Source organism: Camellia sinensis, chromosome 5, assembly GCF_055761805.1.
Source record: "Camellia sinensis isolate YWXY chromosome 5, ASM5576180v1, whole genome shotgun sequence".
NCBI classification, from domain to species: domain Eukaryota; kingdom Viridiplantae; phylum Streptophyta; class Magnoliopsida; order Ericales; family Theaceae; genus Camellia; species Camellia sinensis.
In genome coordinates this window covers 79,668,198-79,689,503 of record NC_138965.1, presented here as the reverse complement: position 1 = coordinate 79,689,503, position 21,306 = coordinate 79,668,198, and the positions used below count along the sequence as shown (strand labels likewise).

General features: G+C 32.5%; 1 protein-coding gene and 1 long non-coding RNA gene across 2 annotated transcripts; one reads left to right on the top strand and one right to left on the bottom strand.

The window, feature by feature from the left end:
- LOC114280340 (uncharacterized) lies at positions 1–2,299 on the top strand. The gene is made up of 3 exons (XR_003635533.2): positions 1–334; positions 465–535; positions 1,857–2,299. It is a non-coding gene; the product is annotated as an uncharacterized LOC114280340 (long non-coding RNA).
- Positions 2,300–4,295: 1,996 nt separating this feature from the next.
- LOC114280333 (U-box domain-containing protein 44) lies at positions 4,296–8,555 on the bottom strand. Its single transcript, XM_082869108.1, has 3 exons — positions 7,042–8,555; positions 6,626–6,926; positions 4,296–5,894 (listed from the first exon to the last, which is right to left on the bottom strand). Exons 1-3 carry the CDS (start codon positions 7,987–7,989, stop codon positions 4,435–4,437), a joined length of 2,709 nt encoding a protein of 902 aa, XP_082725234.1. The 5' UTR covers positions 7,990–8,555; the 3' UTR covers positions 4,296–4,434.
- Between the last annotated feature and the right edge of the window lie 12,751 nt (positions 8,556–21,306).

Here is a 21,306-nt window from a genome sequence, read left to right as displayed (position 1 = left end):
TGTCTTTCATGTTGCAAAGAGTATTATGTATATAGACACAAGTGGTCAGTGATATGTAGATTGTAAATGACCAAGTTTGACAAAATATCCAATTAATTTTGCAATTTTCTTGTTTACTGGTTGCCCTTGTGGTTGTTGCTTGAATTGTTATATGCTTAAGATGATGAGTGTGACTAAAGCCAAATAGGTAATAATTATTACACTTTTTTTTTTTGGTTTTTGATATATGAAATTACAGATTGTGAGAATAGAGTATGTGCATTCTAAAGGATTTTTGCATCGAGACATCAAACCGGATAACTTCCTCATGGGTCTTGGCAGAAAAGCAAATCAGGTAATGGCCATTGCTGTATGCTCTTCTTTGACATCTAGCATGCATGGATTGTCATAATATCTGTTTTCGTTGTGATTCCTTCATTTTAGATATATTATTGTCATAATCTCAATCTTGTCATGTTGATTAGGTATATATTATTGATTTTGGATTGGCAAAAAGATATCGTGACCCTACCACAAGCCGCCATATTCCTTACAGGTATACTTCCGATAACCAAGTTCATGCTTAAATTTCATGGTTCTTTGGTGTTCTATCCTTTTTGTTTTGGACATTGTATGTTGTTTATTTGTTTAGTTGTCTATGTTCCATGCAATCTATTTTTGTTTAAATACTTGGGTCAGAGGTTCCATAAATTGTTTATTCTTAATTTTTATATTGGCTCACTTATTTCAAAGACATCCTTGTACCTGCTGCTTTTATGCATTAGGGACTGGTAACTCTTGCTTCGTTTGGGATAAATCTGCCTCCTTCCCCTGTTTTCTTTTATAAATAATGGATGTTTTAAGAGTGAACATCTTCCTTAGTAGAGCAATCTGGAAAAAGAATAAGTATGGTGATCCACATTTTTAACTAGGAATGGTGACCATCACAAGAATCTATATATACATATATATACCCACCACAAACAGACGGATATTTTGTTGTGCCAATATATCTGAAACAACAGATAGCTGACACAAGAGCACTGTTTAACTCTCTATCTCTTTGTTCTTTCCTCCCATTATATGTGTAAGAGTTCCTGATGCATCTTTCCTCCCATTATATGTGTAAGAGTTCCTGATGCATGCTTGGCTTATGTTCACAACTGAAAATATGGGCCCACTGTTCATTGCCTTTTGCATTAAACCTGAATTTGTTGCTTGCTTTTGAGAATCCTTGTCCACGTTGCTGTAGGATAATAATTTTAAGTTCTAAAATTAAGAAAAATGACAAATTGCCTATTCAGGATTTTATGTTGGTGACATTGACAATATGAATTGAACAATTGCTTTTGTCTAGTTACTCGAGGTAAATATGAACCAAATTGTGTGCTCTACGTCCTTGATACTTAAGTTGTGATTGCTTCCATTGAAAGTGTGTACCTGTTTTTAGGTCAGCAACTCAGTTTTTCAAAGAATCCTGCTATAGTGTCAAAATTGTGAACAATTGTAATAATCAGTCAATGAAATGACTAAGCCTTTAATATTCACAGCCTGACCAACACTATATTTTGTCTAGTTAGTCTTAATGTTTTGAGCCTTCGTAAAAACTTGCCAAATTATTGTATCTGGAGGAGGTTGCTCTGTTGGCTCAGCAACTCTCCACCTGGGTATGACATGAACACTCTGGCTTGGCATGTTTTCCTCACTAAAATCCCCCTTATGCTTCTTGGACATCAACTTACTTTTATTTTAACTCATGGTACAAAAATAAGGAACATGGTAAGTTGGCTGGCTTCAGTGGAGAAGTGTTGACTGGGCATAAATTAGTGTGAATGTGTCTTTGCTGTATGATTCACTTGTTCTACCTTGTCTGGCAGGCTTTGACTTCGATTATGTATTTGACTGGACCATTCTAAAGTACCAGAATACACAGAGAAGTTGGGAAAAGTGGATCAAAAGTTCATGAACCAGACGAGCACCCTCCCCAACATATTTCTTAACAAGTTCACGAAGCTAAATTGTACAAGACTACTTGGCAGTATAAGCATTTTTTGGAGGATTAAATATTTTTTGATGTATGTGTATGGATAACAAATATTAGTAGTTTTATTTGTTGATAGCTGCGCATGGATAACAAATTGTTATGTTTCAAATTGTTATGCTAGATGGATGTGACTTGTGAATGAAAACTTAGAATAATTGTATTGTGTCGAATGTTAATGAATTATGTATTGTGTCGAATGTTAATGATTCAGTTAATTTGAATGATGCTTTAAAATTATAGGTTTATTATGGATTGAATGAATTATTAGGAATTACAGGTGTATTGTTTTCCTGCTTTGGCGACCAATTTATTAGTCGCGACAAATAAATAATTTTTTTTCGCAAAAAATGACAATTGCCGACCAAGAATTTTGGTCGCAAAAAATACATCTATTGCCGACCAAAATAGCTCTTGGTCGTGGAAACTCACTTTTGCCAACTAAACTTTTTGGTCGCAAAATGTGATAATTGGTGACCAAACTTTTTTGTCGCAAAATGTGATAATTGGTGACCAAACTTTTTGGTCGCGAAATGTGACAATTGGCGACTAAGAAATTTGGTCAGGAAAATATCACTTTTCGCGACCAAAGTGTTTTAGCGACAAAATGAATTAGTCGTGGTAATTTAATATTTAGCGACCAAAAATTTAGTCGGCAAATCCAACTTTTGCCGACCAACCAAAATTTTGGTCGCGAATTACTTTTGCCGACCCTCAATTGGCGACCAAAGTAGCGACCAAAAAATTTGGTCACGGATAACTTTTGCCGATCAAAAATAGACTTTTAGCGACCAATTTTTTTGTTATCAAAAGTGTTAATTCTTGTAGTGAGATGCAATTTTCAGTACAACATATCTAATAAATTATGGTTACTTTTATTTCTATGGATGGAGAACACCGGAGGCCGGAGCAAGAAAGAGTCAAATCTTTCCCAATTAACAGCTTTTGCTTGTATTTCAGTGTGCTAAATCTACATATAGAAGCATGCTTCATCCTAAATCTGTTAAATATAATTGGGTACGACATTGATGAGTTTGGTTATTGATTTTGGGATGACAAGATTTGAAAAATAATCAGAAGTAAAGATGCTATATTTAATAAGAAAGTAATATATATGAACAAGTTTGCAATGAACTATGATACTTCTTGTGAGTATGTTGAATTAGAAAAAATTATTGAAACGAAAAACAATCCCGCAAATATTATTTCACATGTGGAAACACATAAAAACTGACCCCATCATCCTTAATGTATTTGAATTGGTTAACTTTTTATTTTATTTTTTTTATTTTTATTTTTTTCTTCCTATCACTCACTAACATATGTCTGCGAGAATTATGGGGTCAAAGAAAAATGACGTCTCTATCATTTCTGACTAAATAATTTAAAATGATATTCTAGAGTGTCTGGTCCTACACGATGTTATTCTCCATCATGTCACTTCTTGTCTGACGAAGGTGAGATAGAGATGACTATATTTTGCAAGTTGAAGGTACGCCCATTTAGGAGTCAATTATGCACGATGAGATGAACAAATGACAAATCAGGCGTGGAAGTTGACTCAATTACCAACGGACAAGAAAATTTTGCAAAACAAATGAGTTTACACGGTAAAAAATGAACAAGATGGGAAGTACAAAATTGTGGGCATTATGGCTTAAAATATCTCATATGTAAAGGGACAAATCAATAATTTTTTGCGTAGAAGTTATGTATACATCCTAATAAATGGATTCTATTAAGTCTCGTCAGAATTAATTATATTTTTTATTAAATATTATTAAAAAAATATTATTAATTGTTAAAAATTATCATAAAAAATATCACTAATTATAAATTTTAGTGACAGTTTAAAACATTCGTTACAGAAAAAATATCACTAATTGTAAGTTTTAACAACAATTTATAAAAACTGTGATAAAAAAATATTAATCGTCAAATTTTAGCGACATGCAGAAAACCACCATAAAAAATTAGCTTTACCGATGATTTTTCTAAGCCTTATTTTCAATAGAACTTGATGACAATTAAATCCAACTCTTACTCATTTCTTTTTTCTGGTTTTTCTATTCCTTTTCTTCTTTTTTTTTCCCTTCTTTCCCTTTGGTGTCGCATGAAAAAGAGAAGTTAGAAGGACAGGCACAAAGATCTAATTCTAAAATCGAAAAGGGAAAATTGCACTAATCTTCCCTAAGGTTGAGATATTGACGGTGGTAGAAAAAAGATTACATTCATTTGTGCAATCTTTCGTGTTGGATTATAGAACCATTCCATGTGATTATCTATATATATATATTTATTTATTTATTTAAATTTACATCAGTTGTTCTAGATTCCTGTCATTTACACTTGGTAATTTAATTTGAAAAATTAAAAGAAAATAATTAACAAACCTCTCTGATTATGGAATAATCTCAGAAGTAACTGGATTGAAGTTGCAAGAGCTCAAGTTGTGCTAACAACTTAGCAATAATTGGTTTTAATTTAGGATCACCATTTTGTGCTAGATCGATAAGCACTGCCTGAGCAGATGCCCCATACCGAACTCGGTGAGCCTCAACTCTGAAAATTCTTTCCAAGATCCATAGTGCTCTCTCTTGAGACTTCACGGTCCCCTGTTCCAGTACTTTTACAATGGCTTGAACACCCGATGTTTTGGCTATGCAATTGCTTCCATTTTCCCAAATTTCGTCTTGCAAAAGAGTAGAAAGAGCACTGAGAACTCCTTCATCTGCTTCCCTGTCATTACCTTGCAAAATTTGAACTAGTACAGAAACAGCACCAGCCTTCACCAAACAAAATGTGCCCTTGACAGAGCAGTGGCCATCATGAACGTCACAAAATGCATCGGCAGAAGGAGGGACACACAACCACCTCGAAGTTGTTCTGGACTTTCTGAGAGAGAATGAATTTTGTGATAATTGAGCCAGTGAAATTGCAGCTCTGGATTTAGCCATTGGTGACCCATTTGAGAGTAACTTCACAAGCAAAGGTATCATCCCTTGTTCAGCAGAAAGTAGTTGTAGTTTCCTATCAGAAGGAACTGTAAGCCGAATGAATACACCTGCAATGCTCTCTGCTAACCAGCAAGTTGTGGGTGTTGCTGAAGTTACAAGGGCTGAACTTAACATAGGGATCAAAATGGGAACTAAGTTTGCCCTCTTGAGTATATCTCTAGATTTCTTGTCACTAACCGGGAGATTACTTAATATGCCAACAGCAGCGGCCTTTTCGGTCTCAGATGTTGCTGATGATATAATACTAATAAGAAGGTTGAGATGGGTTTCTCCTAGCTGTTCTGTCAGTTCTCCCGGCAAGTCTTTAGATAGGGTGTAGATCAATTCTAAAGCACCAGTCCTGATTTTGGTGTTATTTTCAGTCAGAAAGGGTAGGAGAAGCTGGATTGCACCATTTTCCTTCATTTTCACTCTAACTTTGGATGCACTAGGATGCATAGCAATGCTATTAAGTGCATGTAAGAGGTGTAATTGAATCACTGGACTTGAAAGGTTTAGAAGTGAGAGCATCTGCTGAGCAACATCTTGGTTAACAAGAATAGATTCAGACTGGGCAATCCGTGCAAGGATGGCCGATGCTGGTTCCCTGAGTGTCATGAGAACAGATGTCACAGAGAAAAGGAGCTGAAGTAGAGATGCCACAATGCCTGTACTCATCAAACGTTGGATGTTTTCTTCAAAACTGGATAAGTTTTGCAATGCGCTAAGAGCCGATAATTTCGCCTCAAGCTTCCCACCGTTAAACATTTTCACAAGGGGTTCAATTGCCCCATCTTCTCCAAGGGAAGCTTTACTTTGATCTGTAAGCTCCATCCTTGAAAGTGCAGTCGCCATGAGAATTTTACTCATGTCTGAACCTGCAAATACAAAACAAAAGCATTGCAAATTTAATTGGTGAACAATGAACTTGGAATTTGCAGTGGTCTGAGGCAAAAGAACTTGTAATCTGATTTTTAATAGAGAGCATTGTTGATTAAGAATTTTTTTTAATTTTTTATTAATAAAAAGGTGGATAAATTAAACATTTCTCCAGTTTACAGCAGGATCTGGGAGCAGTGATAAAGTAGGCAATTTTACCTAGTAATTTAATTTACAATCTTCGTCCATCACATGGAGTTATTTTGTAAACAAGCAAGTGAAAACCTACAGCCTCTTCAATTCATGGAAGCAACTATCATGTAGTTCTGAATTATATCACCAAGATTGACAAAAGAATTATTAGGAAGGTAGGGATTGGTGTTTCACTTGTAATGCTTCATTGCTTTGTGATCACAAAATTTATGGTCCAGTAATATCATGCTTTATTAATATTTTTTTTTTGAAAAAAAAAAGAAAAGAGAAGTGTATCATTGTTGCTTGTATTCATCAACAAAATAATTATTACCCAAAACAAACAACTTCTAAAATCCAGATGGTTTAAACTCTAACCAGAAGAAGCACCTCCAAATCTAGCAACTAGTTCATTACCTAAACTTCATGCATACAGTTAGATTTAGTACCTAAATTATACAAAGGAATTTGTGTATATCATGATGAATAGTCACACCAAAGCACGGTCAACAAATGAAATAAAACTTGTTGGAATTACCTTCCTTGAGATATTGTACTAGGGGCATGAAATAACCAGCTTCCGCCATATGAAGAGCATTTTGAGTATTTTTTGACAAGTCATTTAACAACTTTCCTGCATCATGCGAAGCAACCAAATCATCGCCATTTAAAATCGCAACCAACATAACTATACACCCTTGAATTCTTCCAATCCTTCTTCTAACCGCAGCAACATCTGAGAGATTCAACAGCAATCCCACGGTTTCCCTCTGCTCCTCCACATCCCGTGCCAAGGATTTCACCAAAGTCAACAAACACCCAGCATCTGCCATCTTCTCCTGCACACAAAAACTACAAAACAATGTAAGACACCGAAACAATCTAACTGACTAACTAACTAACTAGTTGTACTTACTACTAATTGAATATTGGCATATCCAAATTCCAATATACCTTGTTTTCAGCATCCTGTAATGTGAGCTTTCTTAGTATCTGAATTATAGTCAGTCGATTATTGGGCTTACTCGAACCCAATCGATTAAAAAGAATTGGGATTACCCCTTCATTGCTAATCTGCTCACTCGTGATGGTATTATCCATAATCAACGCATTTAACCCCAAAAGTGCCGACTTAAATTCATCATCATTGCCATACTTGAGCTGCAAAACAACATCATCAATATCCAGAATAATTCTAAAAGTTTCATTTTCCTCCTCCTCCTCCTCCTCCTCCTCCTCCTTCTCTATCTCAGCCTCAGCCTCAGCCTCAGCCTCCTCTATCTCTGTCTCTATCTCTATCTCAGCCTCAGCCTCCTCTATCTCTGCCTCAGCCTCCTCTGTCTCTGTCTCTGTCTCTATCTCAGCCTCAGCCTCAACCTCCTCTATCTCTGTCTCTGTCTCTATCTCTATCTCAGCCTCAGCCTCAGCCTCAGCCTCATCTGTTTCTTCTGTTTCCTCAGTTTCGACATCATTCACAAATTCCGATTCAGAACTCAAATTGAGCCTGACACTCATCAATTCTCGGCGCAGAGCCTCAATCTTTTCTTTGCTAGCCCTAGCAATTAAAGACACATCGTGACTAGCAAATAGAACAAGGCCCAAGGACCGACCCAGATCGTGGGTCACCTCTTCGATCTGCTTCTCCAACGGTGTCCTACTACAATTGGGGTCGTTTCTCATCATCATCATCAAGTCCTTGGCTTGCCCGAGTTCAGTTTCAAGCGATTCAATCGCTTTTCCAATTGGAGAGTTCTTTATCAGCTTGTTTTCCTTCAATTCACTCAGAATTGAACTCAATTTCTCTATGAAAACAGATAATTCGGTGAAGCTCTCGCTTTCCATTTCAGAGTCTTTTGCCTCATAAGACGTTACTGTGTCCGAAACAAAGCTTCTATTGTCCATGTTTTCACACAAAGAGTAAGATATATAGAGAGAGAGAGGGAGAGAGATTGTTGGTTTTCCTAGTAAGAAAGAGGTGTTCACGCTTATAAAGAAAGACTGTCTTACTTACATATATATATATATATATATAAATCAAAGAATAACAAATTTACGACCCGATACAAGCGACTAATTAGAGAGAACTGAGACTCGGCTGGAACATGTTAATTTAGTAATATTTTAATTATTTAGTTAAAATATAAATTAAAAAAAATTAATATATTTAAAATTATTTTTTAATTTTTTTTGATTAAAAGAGAACTAGTTTTTTCCAAACCAATTCTTCGTTTTAGAGAAGAAATATTAGGCTCCTTTTGAAAGTAGGTTACTTCCCGGATTATAATCACTTCCTCTCTCAAAAAAAAATAATTTTTAAGTAATTTTTAACCAAAAAAACAGATTATAATTATCTTTTCAAAATAAATCATATATAAATATATTTATATATAAAGAGAAGAAACAACTGAGGGAGGGACGATGAAGACGATGGTGTTTCTTGTATTTTACCTGGTGTCTTATCTGTATTAACGTGAAAACCAAGGTACTAAAGAATAAAGCTTTGGACCCCCAGTGGGGGTACTGGGGTCCTCTCCCATTGGTCCAAAAAAACAGTTTTTTTTTTTTTTTTTTTTTGAGTTTTCAACCAACCCCAGGCCGACACGTGGCACTGGGGGTCACTGGGGGGTCACCCCAACTGGGGGTATGTAGCATTGCTGGTATCTTTTCATATACACAGAGTCAAAGTATAGATGCAATGCCTGCAATTTCTTTTAGAGAGAAAGAGAGAGAGAGAGAGGGAGAATGGAGAGTCATCTGTTTGTAATGTTGCGAAGAAAGGCATATTTCTTATCAGCGTCAGTCTTCTCTCTCTAAAACTCTTGACTTCGTCTTCGTCTTCGCCGTCGTGTGTGTCCTCTTCCCCTTCTAACCAATAACTTTTCGTCTTCTACGCATTTTTTATCTTCTTAAACTTTCATTGAAATGTGTGGAACAGAGAGAAGACCAAGTCAACTTTCCCCCTTTTGTTCTTTCGTGCATTTCAATGTTTTAATTTGCGAGAATTACACAAAAATGGTGGTAAAATAATGAGATTTTTTTTTTTTTTGGGGTGAAATTACCAAAATCCTTTAATTTCCGGGTGATTATTCAGTACTCCCAGAATATGGACGGTGGTGCTCCATAATATTTTGATTGGTGGAGAGACACAAGGGCCCACGATTTATGTTGGAGATGGGGGGACAACATGAGACTAACTGATTGGTGATTGGTTTGGAGTATGGACACATGGTGCTCCGGGAGTATTGAATAATTTTCCTTAATTTCCTCTCTCATCAATTATTTTTTCTCATATTCGCTCTTTTTTGCCTTAGAGATGTAATTTGTTTGGTACGATCAGTATATAAATAAAAAGATTTATTGGATCGATTTTATTATTTTAAACATTAATATAGACTGTTTCTCCTATCAAACCGCACTGAATCAAACCAAACCGATTGAAACGGTTCAATTCAGTGCCATTTAATCGGTCAAGGACATTTTAAACTTGAGTCACTTTTAAATATAATTACTAATCTATGTAAAAATATTAAATTAGTTATTTGTCCACCATTTCAAACATATTCAATCCATCCATTTCATAAATATTTTTCAATTCTTAAACTAATAAAAATAAAAATAAAAATAAAATAAAAAGTTAGCTTAATTAATTAAAGTTAATAATTTGTTATACTTATTAATATCATTATATCATTAGATTATATATATTATAAATATAATATATGTTGAAGCAGTTAATTTCGCTTTAATTCGGTACACAAGGTCCTTGAATCAATACCGAACTGAAAATCAAAAAAAAAATAATTAAAAATGCTGGTAAAATAATAAGAATTTTTTTTTTTCCTTTGAGAAATTACCAAAATCCTTTAATTTCCTCTCTCATCAATTATTTTTTCTCATGTTCGCTCTTTTCTGCCCTAGAGATATAATTAGTTTAATACGGTCAGTATTTAAGTAAAAAGATTTACTGAATCGATAATATCAATTTTATTATTTTAAACATCAATATAGACTGTTTCCCTATCAAATCGCACTAAATCGAACGGAACCAAATCGATTGAAACGGTTCAATTCGGTGCTATTTAATCAATATAGGGCATTTCAAACTTGAGTCACTTTTAAATATAATTATTAATCTATATGAAAATATTAAATTAGTTATTTACTGACCATTTCAAACATATTCAATCCATCCATTTAATAAGTATTTTTCAATTCTTAAATTAATAAAAATAAAAATAAAATAAAATGTTAAAAAATACTAAGATTTCAAGAATAATAAGTTAGAATTAAAATTATATAATTAAAGTTTACAAATTTAGGTTATACAGATGATAAGCTTAATTAATTAAGGTTAATAATTTATTATAATTATTAATATCATTATATTATTAGATTATATATATTATAAATATAATATATGTTGAAGCAGTTGGTTTCGCTTTAGTTCGGTACATAAGGTGCTTGAACCAATATCGAACTGAAAATCGAAAAAAAAAATTAAAAATAGCACAGATTGATTCTTGTTTAAAAAAAAAAACCAAATATTGGTCCGGTTCAATCAATTTGGTTGGTTTTTTCGATTTTTCTTACATCCTACTTCTAGCATCAACAATTCCTCTATCACATCCTCTCGTTGTTGCCACCTCTTACTGACCCTGTTTCTCCCAGCTGTAGACATCCCATTTTGATCGGTCCTAAAAATTTGGCGCTTTCTTTTGATTACACAATAATAAAAATAAGAATATACTATCTCACAAAATTCTCAGTGCAAAGATGGAATTTAAACTTTAATCCCAACCTTCACCCATTTTGGCCAAATTGTTTTAAACCAATTTTAGCCTAAATTTTACATATTTAACCCAGCAAAATATATTTTATTAACCCATTTATTTTTATTATTTTATAATTTTACATGATTTGGTGTGTTTTTATAATATTGTGAATATCTATACATATATTAATGTAAATAATGTATTTTAGATATTTTATATATTACTATATTATAAAGTTACTAAGCTTCGTTTGGGACGTGGGTTGACTTTTTAGTTTTTTTGACTATTTTAGCTTAGGACTAAAAGGCTTGATTTGAGAAGGACTTTTGACTTTTTTGACTTTTTGTGAGAGAAAGAATATAATAATTATGGATTGGATGTGATATTTTATCTTATTGAGCTAAAAAACTTATTTTATTTTTTGTGATTATTTTAGTAAAAAAAAACCTCTAAACCAACTTTCCAAACGGAGCTTATTGAAAAATCTCACCCAAGGCGTTGATTGCATGGTAATTTTACGAGCCAAGGTTCTCTCCTTGCAGCCTCGTACTTGCGTCCGTCCTTGTAGGCTTTCGGATCTACTTTTAGGCCCAATTTTGATAATCCGAACCGTTCATATTTTATAATTTATTCAGTATATCATACCTGTAAAAAATCAAGTTGATCGGATATCAGAAAGCATGTGTTCGAAAAATTGAACTAAAAACTATTTTTTAAAGAATTTAATAAACAGTTTTCCGAACACATACTTTCTGATATCCGATCAACTTGATTTTTTACAGGTATGATATACTGAATAAATCATAAAATATGAACGGTTCGGATTATCAAAATTGGGCCTAAAAATAGACTCAAAGGCCTACAAGGACGGACGTAAGGATGGGAGCTGTAAGGAGAGAATCCTCATTCTAATTTTACTATGCATCAATTGAATTCAGTTCCTCCCACTAATTTTGTTTTTTTTTTTTTCTCTTTTCTTTTTCCTATAAATACAGACAGATGGAGCGGATCAAAAAAAAAGAAAAAGAGAGGATCAGAAAAGAGAATTGGGAGGGGAAAATTGAGAGGAAAAAAGATTGAGTGAAAATCTGTTTTCAAAGGAGAGGAAAAAAGAAGAAAAAAATTAGCTTTTAAAAGAGGGAAACAGAAAATTTTAAATATTTTATTTTTCTGAACCAAACCTTTTTTTTCATTTTTTTTATTGCCTTTTTACCAATACACCAAACACCATTAAAACTGAAATTCTGAATTTTTGACTGAGAATTGAGAACACATTCCACTACCTTCAGGATTATCAAAACAAAGGTTGTAAATCAAAAAATTCGTCATTTCTCAAAAAGATGAATTTTTTAAACTTTCATTTAAATTTTAAAATGTAATATAATTTGTTTAAATTCCTTTACTGCTTTAATTATCACTTTATTTATTGCTTTAATGGGAAGGATGCATCACCCCGTTGTAATTTACTATTGTACGTAGACTGTTGTAATTTATTGTTTTAAATGGTCAATCGAAACCACCTAATTTATTAGAAATATGACCTCCCCGAATGAATAGTGACCAGAAGTGAATAGTAACCTCCGACGGTGAATAGCAACCCTGACGGTGAATAGTACCTCCAACGATGAATAGTAACGCAAACGAAAAATGCCAAGTAAGATGAAGAATGACCGAGAATGATGAATAGTAACCGCCGCGGTGAATAGTACTGCCGGCAATGAATAACACTCCACCGAATAAATAGTGCTCCCGTAAAATAAGTTTTTTCAGGCGAAATAGAGCAGTCACTCAACAGCAGACAGAATAATTTATGGCAGATGAATAGTGCTTTGCCGAATGAATAGTAATCGGCAAACAAATAGTAACTTTTTTTAAAAAAAATTATCTTATTCATTTGATTTGTTAGACTCAGTTTATGTTGTAATAATCTTCCAATCCTACCCCACATCTTTCTACCTCTTTTTATGTATACCTTCCAATCCCATTTCTTTCTATCCTTTTTATTTACTCACTTTTCATATTTTGCATATAGCATCATATTTTATTTTTCATCATATCCATATTTTGTATCTATATTTCACGCATTTAGATTCGGCTCATTTGCACCTGTGAATTTAATTAATTCTTTTGTGATTTTGTGCGCCACCTCATGTCTTGAGATTACTCACATGTCATGTTTTAGTAACTAAATCTCTAGTCGCATTTTGTGTATGTATTGCATTAGGATATTGTATATAAAATCATGAATATTTCCTAACTTTGTTTTGTAGTTGTTCGCAGAACATTAGTAAATATGTAAGGTTTTTGTACTTTAGCATCCCGCTTAGTAAATATGTAAGGTTTTTGTACTTTAGCATCCCGCTTGTGTGTGTTTTTCGTTACTATGCTTAGCATTCTACCATGAGTAGAGGTGCTCAACGAATATTTTGATCCGCTCAAAACGACCAATCCGAGCCGAACCGATCTGCCACATTTTAGACAGATGCGCAATGACGAGCGGACTACTGCGGCTTAATTTTTTTCCAATCTACCTAGTTTTGGATGGATGGCGGACTTTAGATTCCTTTGACCGCAACCGAATCTCCAAACCACGAGCACCCTTAGCAATTTGTAGGACTTTAGTTTTCAATTTGTGTAGCTATTTTGTTTGTGTTTTCAATTGAAAAAGAGTTTAGATATTCTATTGTGTTTTCAATTTGAAAATCTTTTTATCAAATGGCAAGTGTTAATATTTGGTATTTTTTTGTGAAAAATATAAGGCTTAATTTTGTCAATTTTTTTTAAAAATCAAATTAAATAGTTTTTGAATAAAAAAAAAAGTAATGAAATAGGTTTGATAATGCATGGTTTTCTTATATGTATTTATTATTAGTATTTGACAATTTACTTGACAATCTTTTGGTTATGTTGAGTTGGATTGTTATCCAAAAAAAATGTTGACCAGTTGTTGTACTATGTTTAAAACTTGTAAAAGTTTAAACCGTCAAGCCGATTCGTATCCATCTGCCAATCCACTAATCCGCATCCACCAATCTGGCAGACGGATGCAGATTGATTTTTTCCAATCCGTCAATCCGGCGAACGGATAGCGAATTGGAGGTTCCCCGGCCATAATCGAACCACGAGCGCCCCTAACTATGAGGCTATTTGCTTATTTGATATAACTTTACGCATGCTAGTAGGTGAAGGTTGTGTTGTTTAATTTGGAATAAAATTGATTTTCATGATTGTAAAAATCAATTTTACTGTGTTTTGTACACTATTCAAAACATTTTGCAAATGATGAAATCAAATTGTTCCAAAATAAATGACATAGTCTATATTTGTTTGCTTCACATAATAAATTTTAAGATTTATTAATAAATTGGAATATGAACATATGAAGTAAATAAAAATCATATCATGGTTTAGTAGAGGCTGATCTTTTGATCCGATGAGCAAGGGGTGCTCAATTGATGGCACTAGTATTATCACATTTAATAGGGATATGATCATAATGCAAATCAAAGTCCTTCAATTGTTGTTTCATCCAAAGTATTTAGGCACAACAACTTCCGGAAGCTATATATTCAGCTTTGGTCGTTGATAAAACAACATAATTTTACTTTTTGCTAAACCAAGATACTGATGAGTTACCAAGAAAGTGACAAGTGCCACTGGTGCTTTTTCTATCAAGTTTGCATCTGGCAAAGTCGGCATCCGAGTAACTAATTAAATCAAATGCAACACCTCTAGGATAAAACAGTCCCAAATTTTGAGTGCCAACAAGATATCTAAAAATTCTTTTAACAGCACCGAGATATGATTCCTTAGGATTTGATTGATATCTAGCACACATACAAACACTAAACATAATATCGAGTCAGTTGCAGTTAAATAAAGAAGTGAGCCGATCATACCTTGATATTTTGTTTGATGAATGGACTTACCTTTTTCATCCTTGTCTAGCTTAATGGATGTGCTCATAGGTGTTTCAGCTATTTTTAAGTCATACATACCACACTTTTTGAGTAATTTTTTTGTGTACTTAGCTTGGTTGATAAAAATTTCTTCCTTACATTGTTTGATTTGAACCCTAAGGAAATAATTTAGCTCTCCCATCATGCTCATCTCAAACTCACCTTGCATACACTTAGCAAATTCCTTACACAAGGTTTCATTAGTAGCACCAAATATAATGTCATCCACATATATTTGCACAATAAGTGAATCATCATTTTTAGTTTTAACAAAAAGTGTTGTGTCAATCGTTCCTCTTGAAAAATTATTATCAATCAAAAATTTACTTAATCGTTCATACCATGCACGAGGTGCTTGTTTCAAACCATATAAAGCTTTTGATAGTTTAAAAACATGATTTGAAAAAGCATGATCTTCAAAACCTGGGGGTTGTTTAACATAAACTTCCTCATTTATAAAACCATTAAGAAATGCACTTTTTACATCCATTTGATAAAGTTTAAAATCTCTAAAACATGCAAATGCAAGTAACATACGGATGGCTTCTAATTTAGCAACCGGAGCAAAGGTTTCGTCAAAATCAATACATTCTTCTTGATTGTATCATTGTGCAACAAGTCTAGCCTTGTTTCTTATAATTGTGTCGAATTCATCAAGCTTGTTTCGAAAGATCCATTTGGTACCGATAATGGTATGATCTTTAGGTTTTGGCACAGATTCTCACACTTTGTTTCTCTCAAATTAATTAAGCTCTTCATGCATAGCTATCATCCAATGTTCATCGAATTCGGCTTCTTGAAAGTTTTTAGGCTCAATCTGTGGAAGAAAAGCCAAGTTACTATAAATATTTCTAAGTGAAGAACGAGTTTCAATACCTTTTATATGGTCACTTAGGATTAAATCCTTAGGATGATTATGAACAAACTTCCATTCTCTTGGGAAATCATCATTGTTTCCTCCTTCTTTTTGAGGTGGGAGAATAGGTTGTTCAATCTCTTTGCTCAACTTGCATGGTTGGTTCTCTTCTTTGTAGATACTTGAATCTTCCACATTTGGTTCCAAATCTATATTATCACTAACAATTTGCTTTTGAGCAAAGATATTAGTTTTATCAAATGCCACATATATAGGTTCTTCCATAACAAGAGTTCATTTATTAAAAACACGATAAGCTTTGCTAGTTAAGGAATAGCCGAGAAAAATTGTTTCATCAGATTTTGAATCAAATTTACCTAAGTTATCCTTACCATCATTATGCACAAAACATTTACAACCAAAAACATGCAAATGACTAATGTTCGGTTTTCTATCATGTCAAAGTTCATAAGGAGTCTTTTTGAGAATATGTCTAATTAATGCACGATTTAAAATATAGCATGCGGTGTGAACGATTTCAACCCAAAAATATTTAGAAAGATTATTTTCGCAAAGTATTGTTCTACTCATCTCTTCTAAAGTTCTATTCTTCCTTTCTACTACACCATTTTGTTGAGGGATTCTAGGTGCTGAAAAATTATGTCCAATACCATGCTCATCACAAAACAATTCAAATTTCTCATTTTCAAGTTCTCTACCATGGTCGGTTTGAATATTAGTAATAAGAAATCCTTTTTCATTTTAAATTCTACGACAGAGTTTTGTGAAAGAAGAAAAGGTTTCATTTTGGTGTGCTAAAAACATAACCCATGTAAATCTTGAATAATCATCAACAATAACAAGACAATAACGTTTACTACCTAGACTAGATGTTCTTGAGAGACCAAATAAATTCATATGCAATAGTTGTAAAGGTCTAGTTGTGGAAATATGAGATTTTGATTTAAATGGTGTTTTAGTTTGTTTTCCTTGTTGACAAGCACTATAAAGATGATCTTTTTCAAATTTAATTTTTAGAAGTCCAATGACCAAATCCTTTCTCAAAAGTTTAGCAATTAAATCCATATGAGCATGACCAAGTCTTCTATGCCATAACCAACTATTTTCATTATTAAACCATAAACATTTAACATCACTAGCATAGAGATCATTAAGATGAAAAACATAAACATTATCATGACGATTACCAACGAATAAAACTTTATGATCATTTGTGCTTTCAATTGTGCAATGTGATTTATCAAAAATAACTCGATTACCTTTATCACATAATTAACTAATTCTAAGTAGGTTATGCTTAAGTCCATCAACAAGTAAAACATTTTCAATAGAAAGGTTAGGAGAAATACCGATGCTACCAAAACCGATGATTTTTCCTTTCTTGTTGTCTCCAAAAGTAACAAATCCTCCATCTTTCGATGATAGTTTAGTAAAGAATAATCTATCTCCGGTCATGTGTCTGGAACATCCACTATCAAGGTACCACTTCCCTTCTTTAACTTTGGACTTAAAACAAACCTACAAAATGACAATCAAGTGTTGGTTTTTAGTACCCATAGTTTCTTGGGTACTTCTTGGTTAATTTTGTTAGATCCCTTAACAATCCAAATCTTTTTAATTCTCATGTTTATATTATTTTTGAATGGACAAGAAGATATATAATGGCTTTTCTTTTTACAATAATGACAAGTAATATGAGAGTGAGTCATGAGAGGTGCATTTTTAAAAATTGTATTAAGACTCTTTAGTTTTTTAATACGGTCATATCCAATGCCTGCCTTATTGAAAACACATCTTTGATTTCCAAGAAGCATGTAAAGATTATCTCTACCTTTTACAAAATTTTCAAGTGTTTTTGTTAAGTCATCAACATTGTTTTGTAAAGCAGTTTTCTCATTGCAGATGGTGTCAAAATCATTTTTCAAAACAATTTTTTCTTTCTTTAATTCTTCTACATTAATAGCTAAAGATGCAACAGATTTCTTCAGCACATTATTTTTGGCACAAACTTTTCCAAATTCATTTGACAGTTTATGGAATGCACTTTCAAGTTCTTCATAAAGAGTAGTTACTTCATCTTAAGTAAAGTTTTCATCTTCAAGAGCCATGAGACATAAGTTGGCTACTTCATTTTTAATTTCATCACTTGAGCTTTCATCTTCACTTTCTCCCCAAGCTGCTACCATGGCTTTTTTGTTTCTTTTGTAATCTTTTTCATGATTTTTCAATTTTGGACAATCCATCTTCATATGTCCAGAATTTTTGCACTCACAACAAATAATAGACTCTTTCTTGTTATCTTTGTTGTACTCTGTCTTGACAGATCTTCTTCCTCTATAATTGTTTTTCTTGAAGTGCTTTTTGAGATTTCTACTAAATATGGCATAGCTTTCATCCTCACTGGAGTTTTCATGTTCTTCTTTATTTTATGAGGTTTTGAATGCAATTCCACTTTTCTTTTTGTTTTCAACATCCTCATGTCCTTTCATGGTGATCTCATAAGTCATAAGGGAACCCATGAGCTCATCCAATCCAAGTGTGGAGAGATCTTTGGCTTCTATAATGACGGTGACCTTTGCTTCCCAATTCTTTGGTAAACACCTAAGAATTTTTCTTACTAACTCATTGTTAGTATAAGTTTTGCCAAGAGATTTCAAAGAGTTTACAATTTCAGTAAATTTAGTAAACATACTTGAAATAGATTCATCAGAATTCATTTTAAACAATTCATAACTATGAACAAGCATATCAATATGAGATTCCTTTACTTGGTTTGTACCTTCATAAGTTACTTCAAGTTTGTCCCAAATTTCTTTTACCGAATCACAACTTGAAATTCTATTATACTCCTTAGAGTCTAATCCACAAACAAGGGTGAGTTTGCCTTTAACATTGGCTTGCAATAATTTGTGATCCCTCTCATCACATTCATCTTTAGTTTAGGTACACTAATAATGTCTATTAATTTGGTAGGAATTTTTGGACATTTGGTGACAATAATCTACATAACATAATCAGTGGCTTGTAGGAATAGGGTCTTCTTATCTTTCCAATGATTATAGTTGTTTCCGTCTAATAATGGTGGTCTATTGGTGGCTTATTCTTCAGTAGTGCTAGTGTTAGCTAAGGTTGTCATGGATCGAAACTCTCAGATGGTTAAATCTAAAGCAAGAGTCTAGGCTCTGAAACCAATTGTTACCCAAAAGACAACCTAAGAGGGGGGTAAATTAGGTTTTTACAATTAAAATTAATAATACTCTAATAAAAATTATGACTAGCACAATAGATAAATATAATTAATGAAATAAAAATAATTAAAACAAATGTCTTAATAACTATGTGAGTTAATGATTTTAACACAGTAAAAATGTAAAATATAGCTATGGCAATTTAAAATAAAATAAAGAGATAAGGGAGAGAGAGAGGCAAACAAATTTATAGTGGTTCGGCTTCAACTCGGCCTACGTCCACTCCTCAAGTTTCATTTGAGATTTGCCACTATTTTCTAGCTTCACAGGAGTACTAGCAACCTCTTTACAAATAGAGCAATCCTCCACGGATTTTACACAGGCTTCACAAGCCCAAACCCTTGCAAATCTTAGGTGATTCATAATCACTCTCAAGATTTCAAGAACACAGTGTTTACAACACTTTTACAAGATGAAATGGTATTTTTACTTTCAAAGAAAGCTTACAATAATTATCTCTCAAAGATAGATACAAAAAATGAAACTTTGATTTTTCTGTAAATCTCACACAGGAAAGATGGGCTTAAAGCTATAAGGCTCAGTGTATAATTTCTGAGAATAGATGTGAGTGATTATAAATCAAAGAATATTTTCAGGTTTTTTTTGTAACTTGTTTACATTAGAGGCTTTGGTATATATAATGAAAATTATAGCCGTTTATAGCCGTTGTATTCATTTAAATTTATAGCCGTTGTACTTCCATCATTACCAATTTGAATATCTTCCACTCCATCATTACAAATTTGAATATCTTTCACTTGAACCTTTTGAACCTTTTGGCCTTTTGAACCTTTATAGCCGTTTATAGCTGTTGTACTTCCATCATTACTAATTTGAATATCTTCCACTTGAACCTTTTGAACTTTTTGGCATGCTGTTGTGCTAGTCTGTTTGAACCTTTGTTTTGGGCTGTTTGAACTCCTGATTTAATCAAATATTAAATACATTCTAACAACATTTAGGACAAAAGTTTAGGTGAGAAATAATGAGACAAAACAAATTTTGATTCTATTTTTCTTTTTCATATAAATCATCAAAATAAATTTTATTTTTTTCTTTCAAATAAATCATCAAAATAAATTTTAATTAAAATATAATTAAATAAATCATCAAAATAAATTTTGAATTCTATTTTTCTCTTTTAAATAAATTAAAACATAATTAAATAAATTATCAAAATAAATAAATCTAACATTTAAAAATCTCAAACATTTTTCAAAAAATATATCCAAAAAAAGATACTCTCCAAAGAAAAAGTAGCGCGACCACTTGAATTGATGAATTCATGAATCTGTATTTATCAATTTCATTACCAGTATCCGAAATAAAAAATAATAATATTATACAAACAAAAAAATTATATATAATTTTAATATATAATAATATGACTCATTATAGACTTTTTATTTCAAACAAAAACACATCAAATATGTTTTTATTTATAACAATAATATTGCCACATCAATTTTTTAGAATTTGTGTATAAATTTTATGTACACATAGAGTTTTTTCATAAAAAAATAATAATAAAAAAACAAAAAAAAATACTTTATTAACCATTTGGCTTGGTGAATTTGTATTTATCAATTCTTAAATAGCAGAGTATTCTATTGAAAACCTCATCACTTCCCATTCACTGGAAAATGTGTGAAATCACCAACCCAACAATTTCCTTATCCAGTGGAGGGTTAGGTTTGGTCCGTTTGGTCACTATGTAAAACGGTTGCTTTTAGGGAGTCCGGATGCTCTCCCGCTTGAATCTCCGTCCATTACTCCGGGCGATGGCTCAGATTGAGCCACGTCACTTAGAATAAATAAACAGCTCAGATTTGTTTTTTTAAATAAATAATAATAAAAAAAAATATACACACCTACTAAGACATACACTCACAGCACAGACACTCTCTCTGTCCCTTTCTCATTGACACACACACACACTCACTCACTCACTCACTCACTCTCTCTCTCTCTCTCTCTCTCTCTCTCTCTCTCTCTCTCTCTCTCTCATTTCTAACAAAAAAAATAAAATAAAATCACACATACTCTCTCTCTATCACACTTCTAATAAAAATGAAAAAAATATTTTGACTTTTTCATTTTATTTTCATAATATATATATAATTTTTAATATAAAATTTTCTTTTTTATAAAATTAATATCATTGAAAATATACTTTTAAAATAAGACTAATATTAAATATATTTAATAAAAATTTAAAATAAATAAAAAGTAATTACTATATTTAGTTATGCTTTCAAAGTATTATTTTTAAAATATAAAAATTATTTTGATGAAAATAAACACACAAAAATCATATATTTTTTAAATTCTCAAAAATAATCTTCATTCCAAAAAAATATATG

Excerpts from the sequence above, each read along its gene's own strand:
- LOC114280333 (XM_082869108.1), bottom strand. The coding sequence starts at position 7,989 with ATGGACAATAGAAGCTTTGTTTCGGACACAGTAACGTCTTATGAGGCA. Across the intron at positions 6,927-7,041 it reads TACAGGATGCTGAAAACAAG|GAGAAGATGGCAGATGCTGG; the intron begins GTATATTGGAAT and ends TTTTGTGTGCAG. Across the intron at positions 5,895-6,625 it reads AGTACAATATCTCAAGGAAG|GTTCAGACATGAGTAAAATT; the intron begins GTAATTCCAACA and ends TTGTATTTGCAG.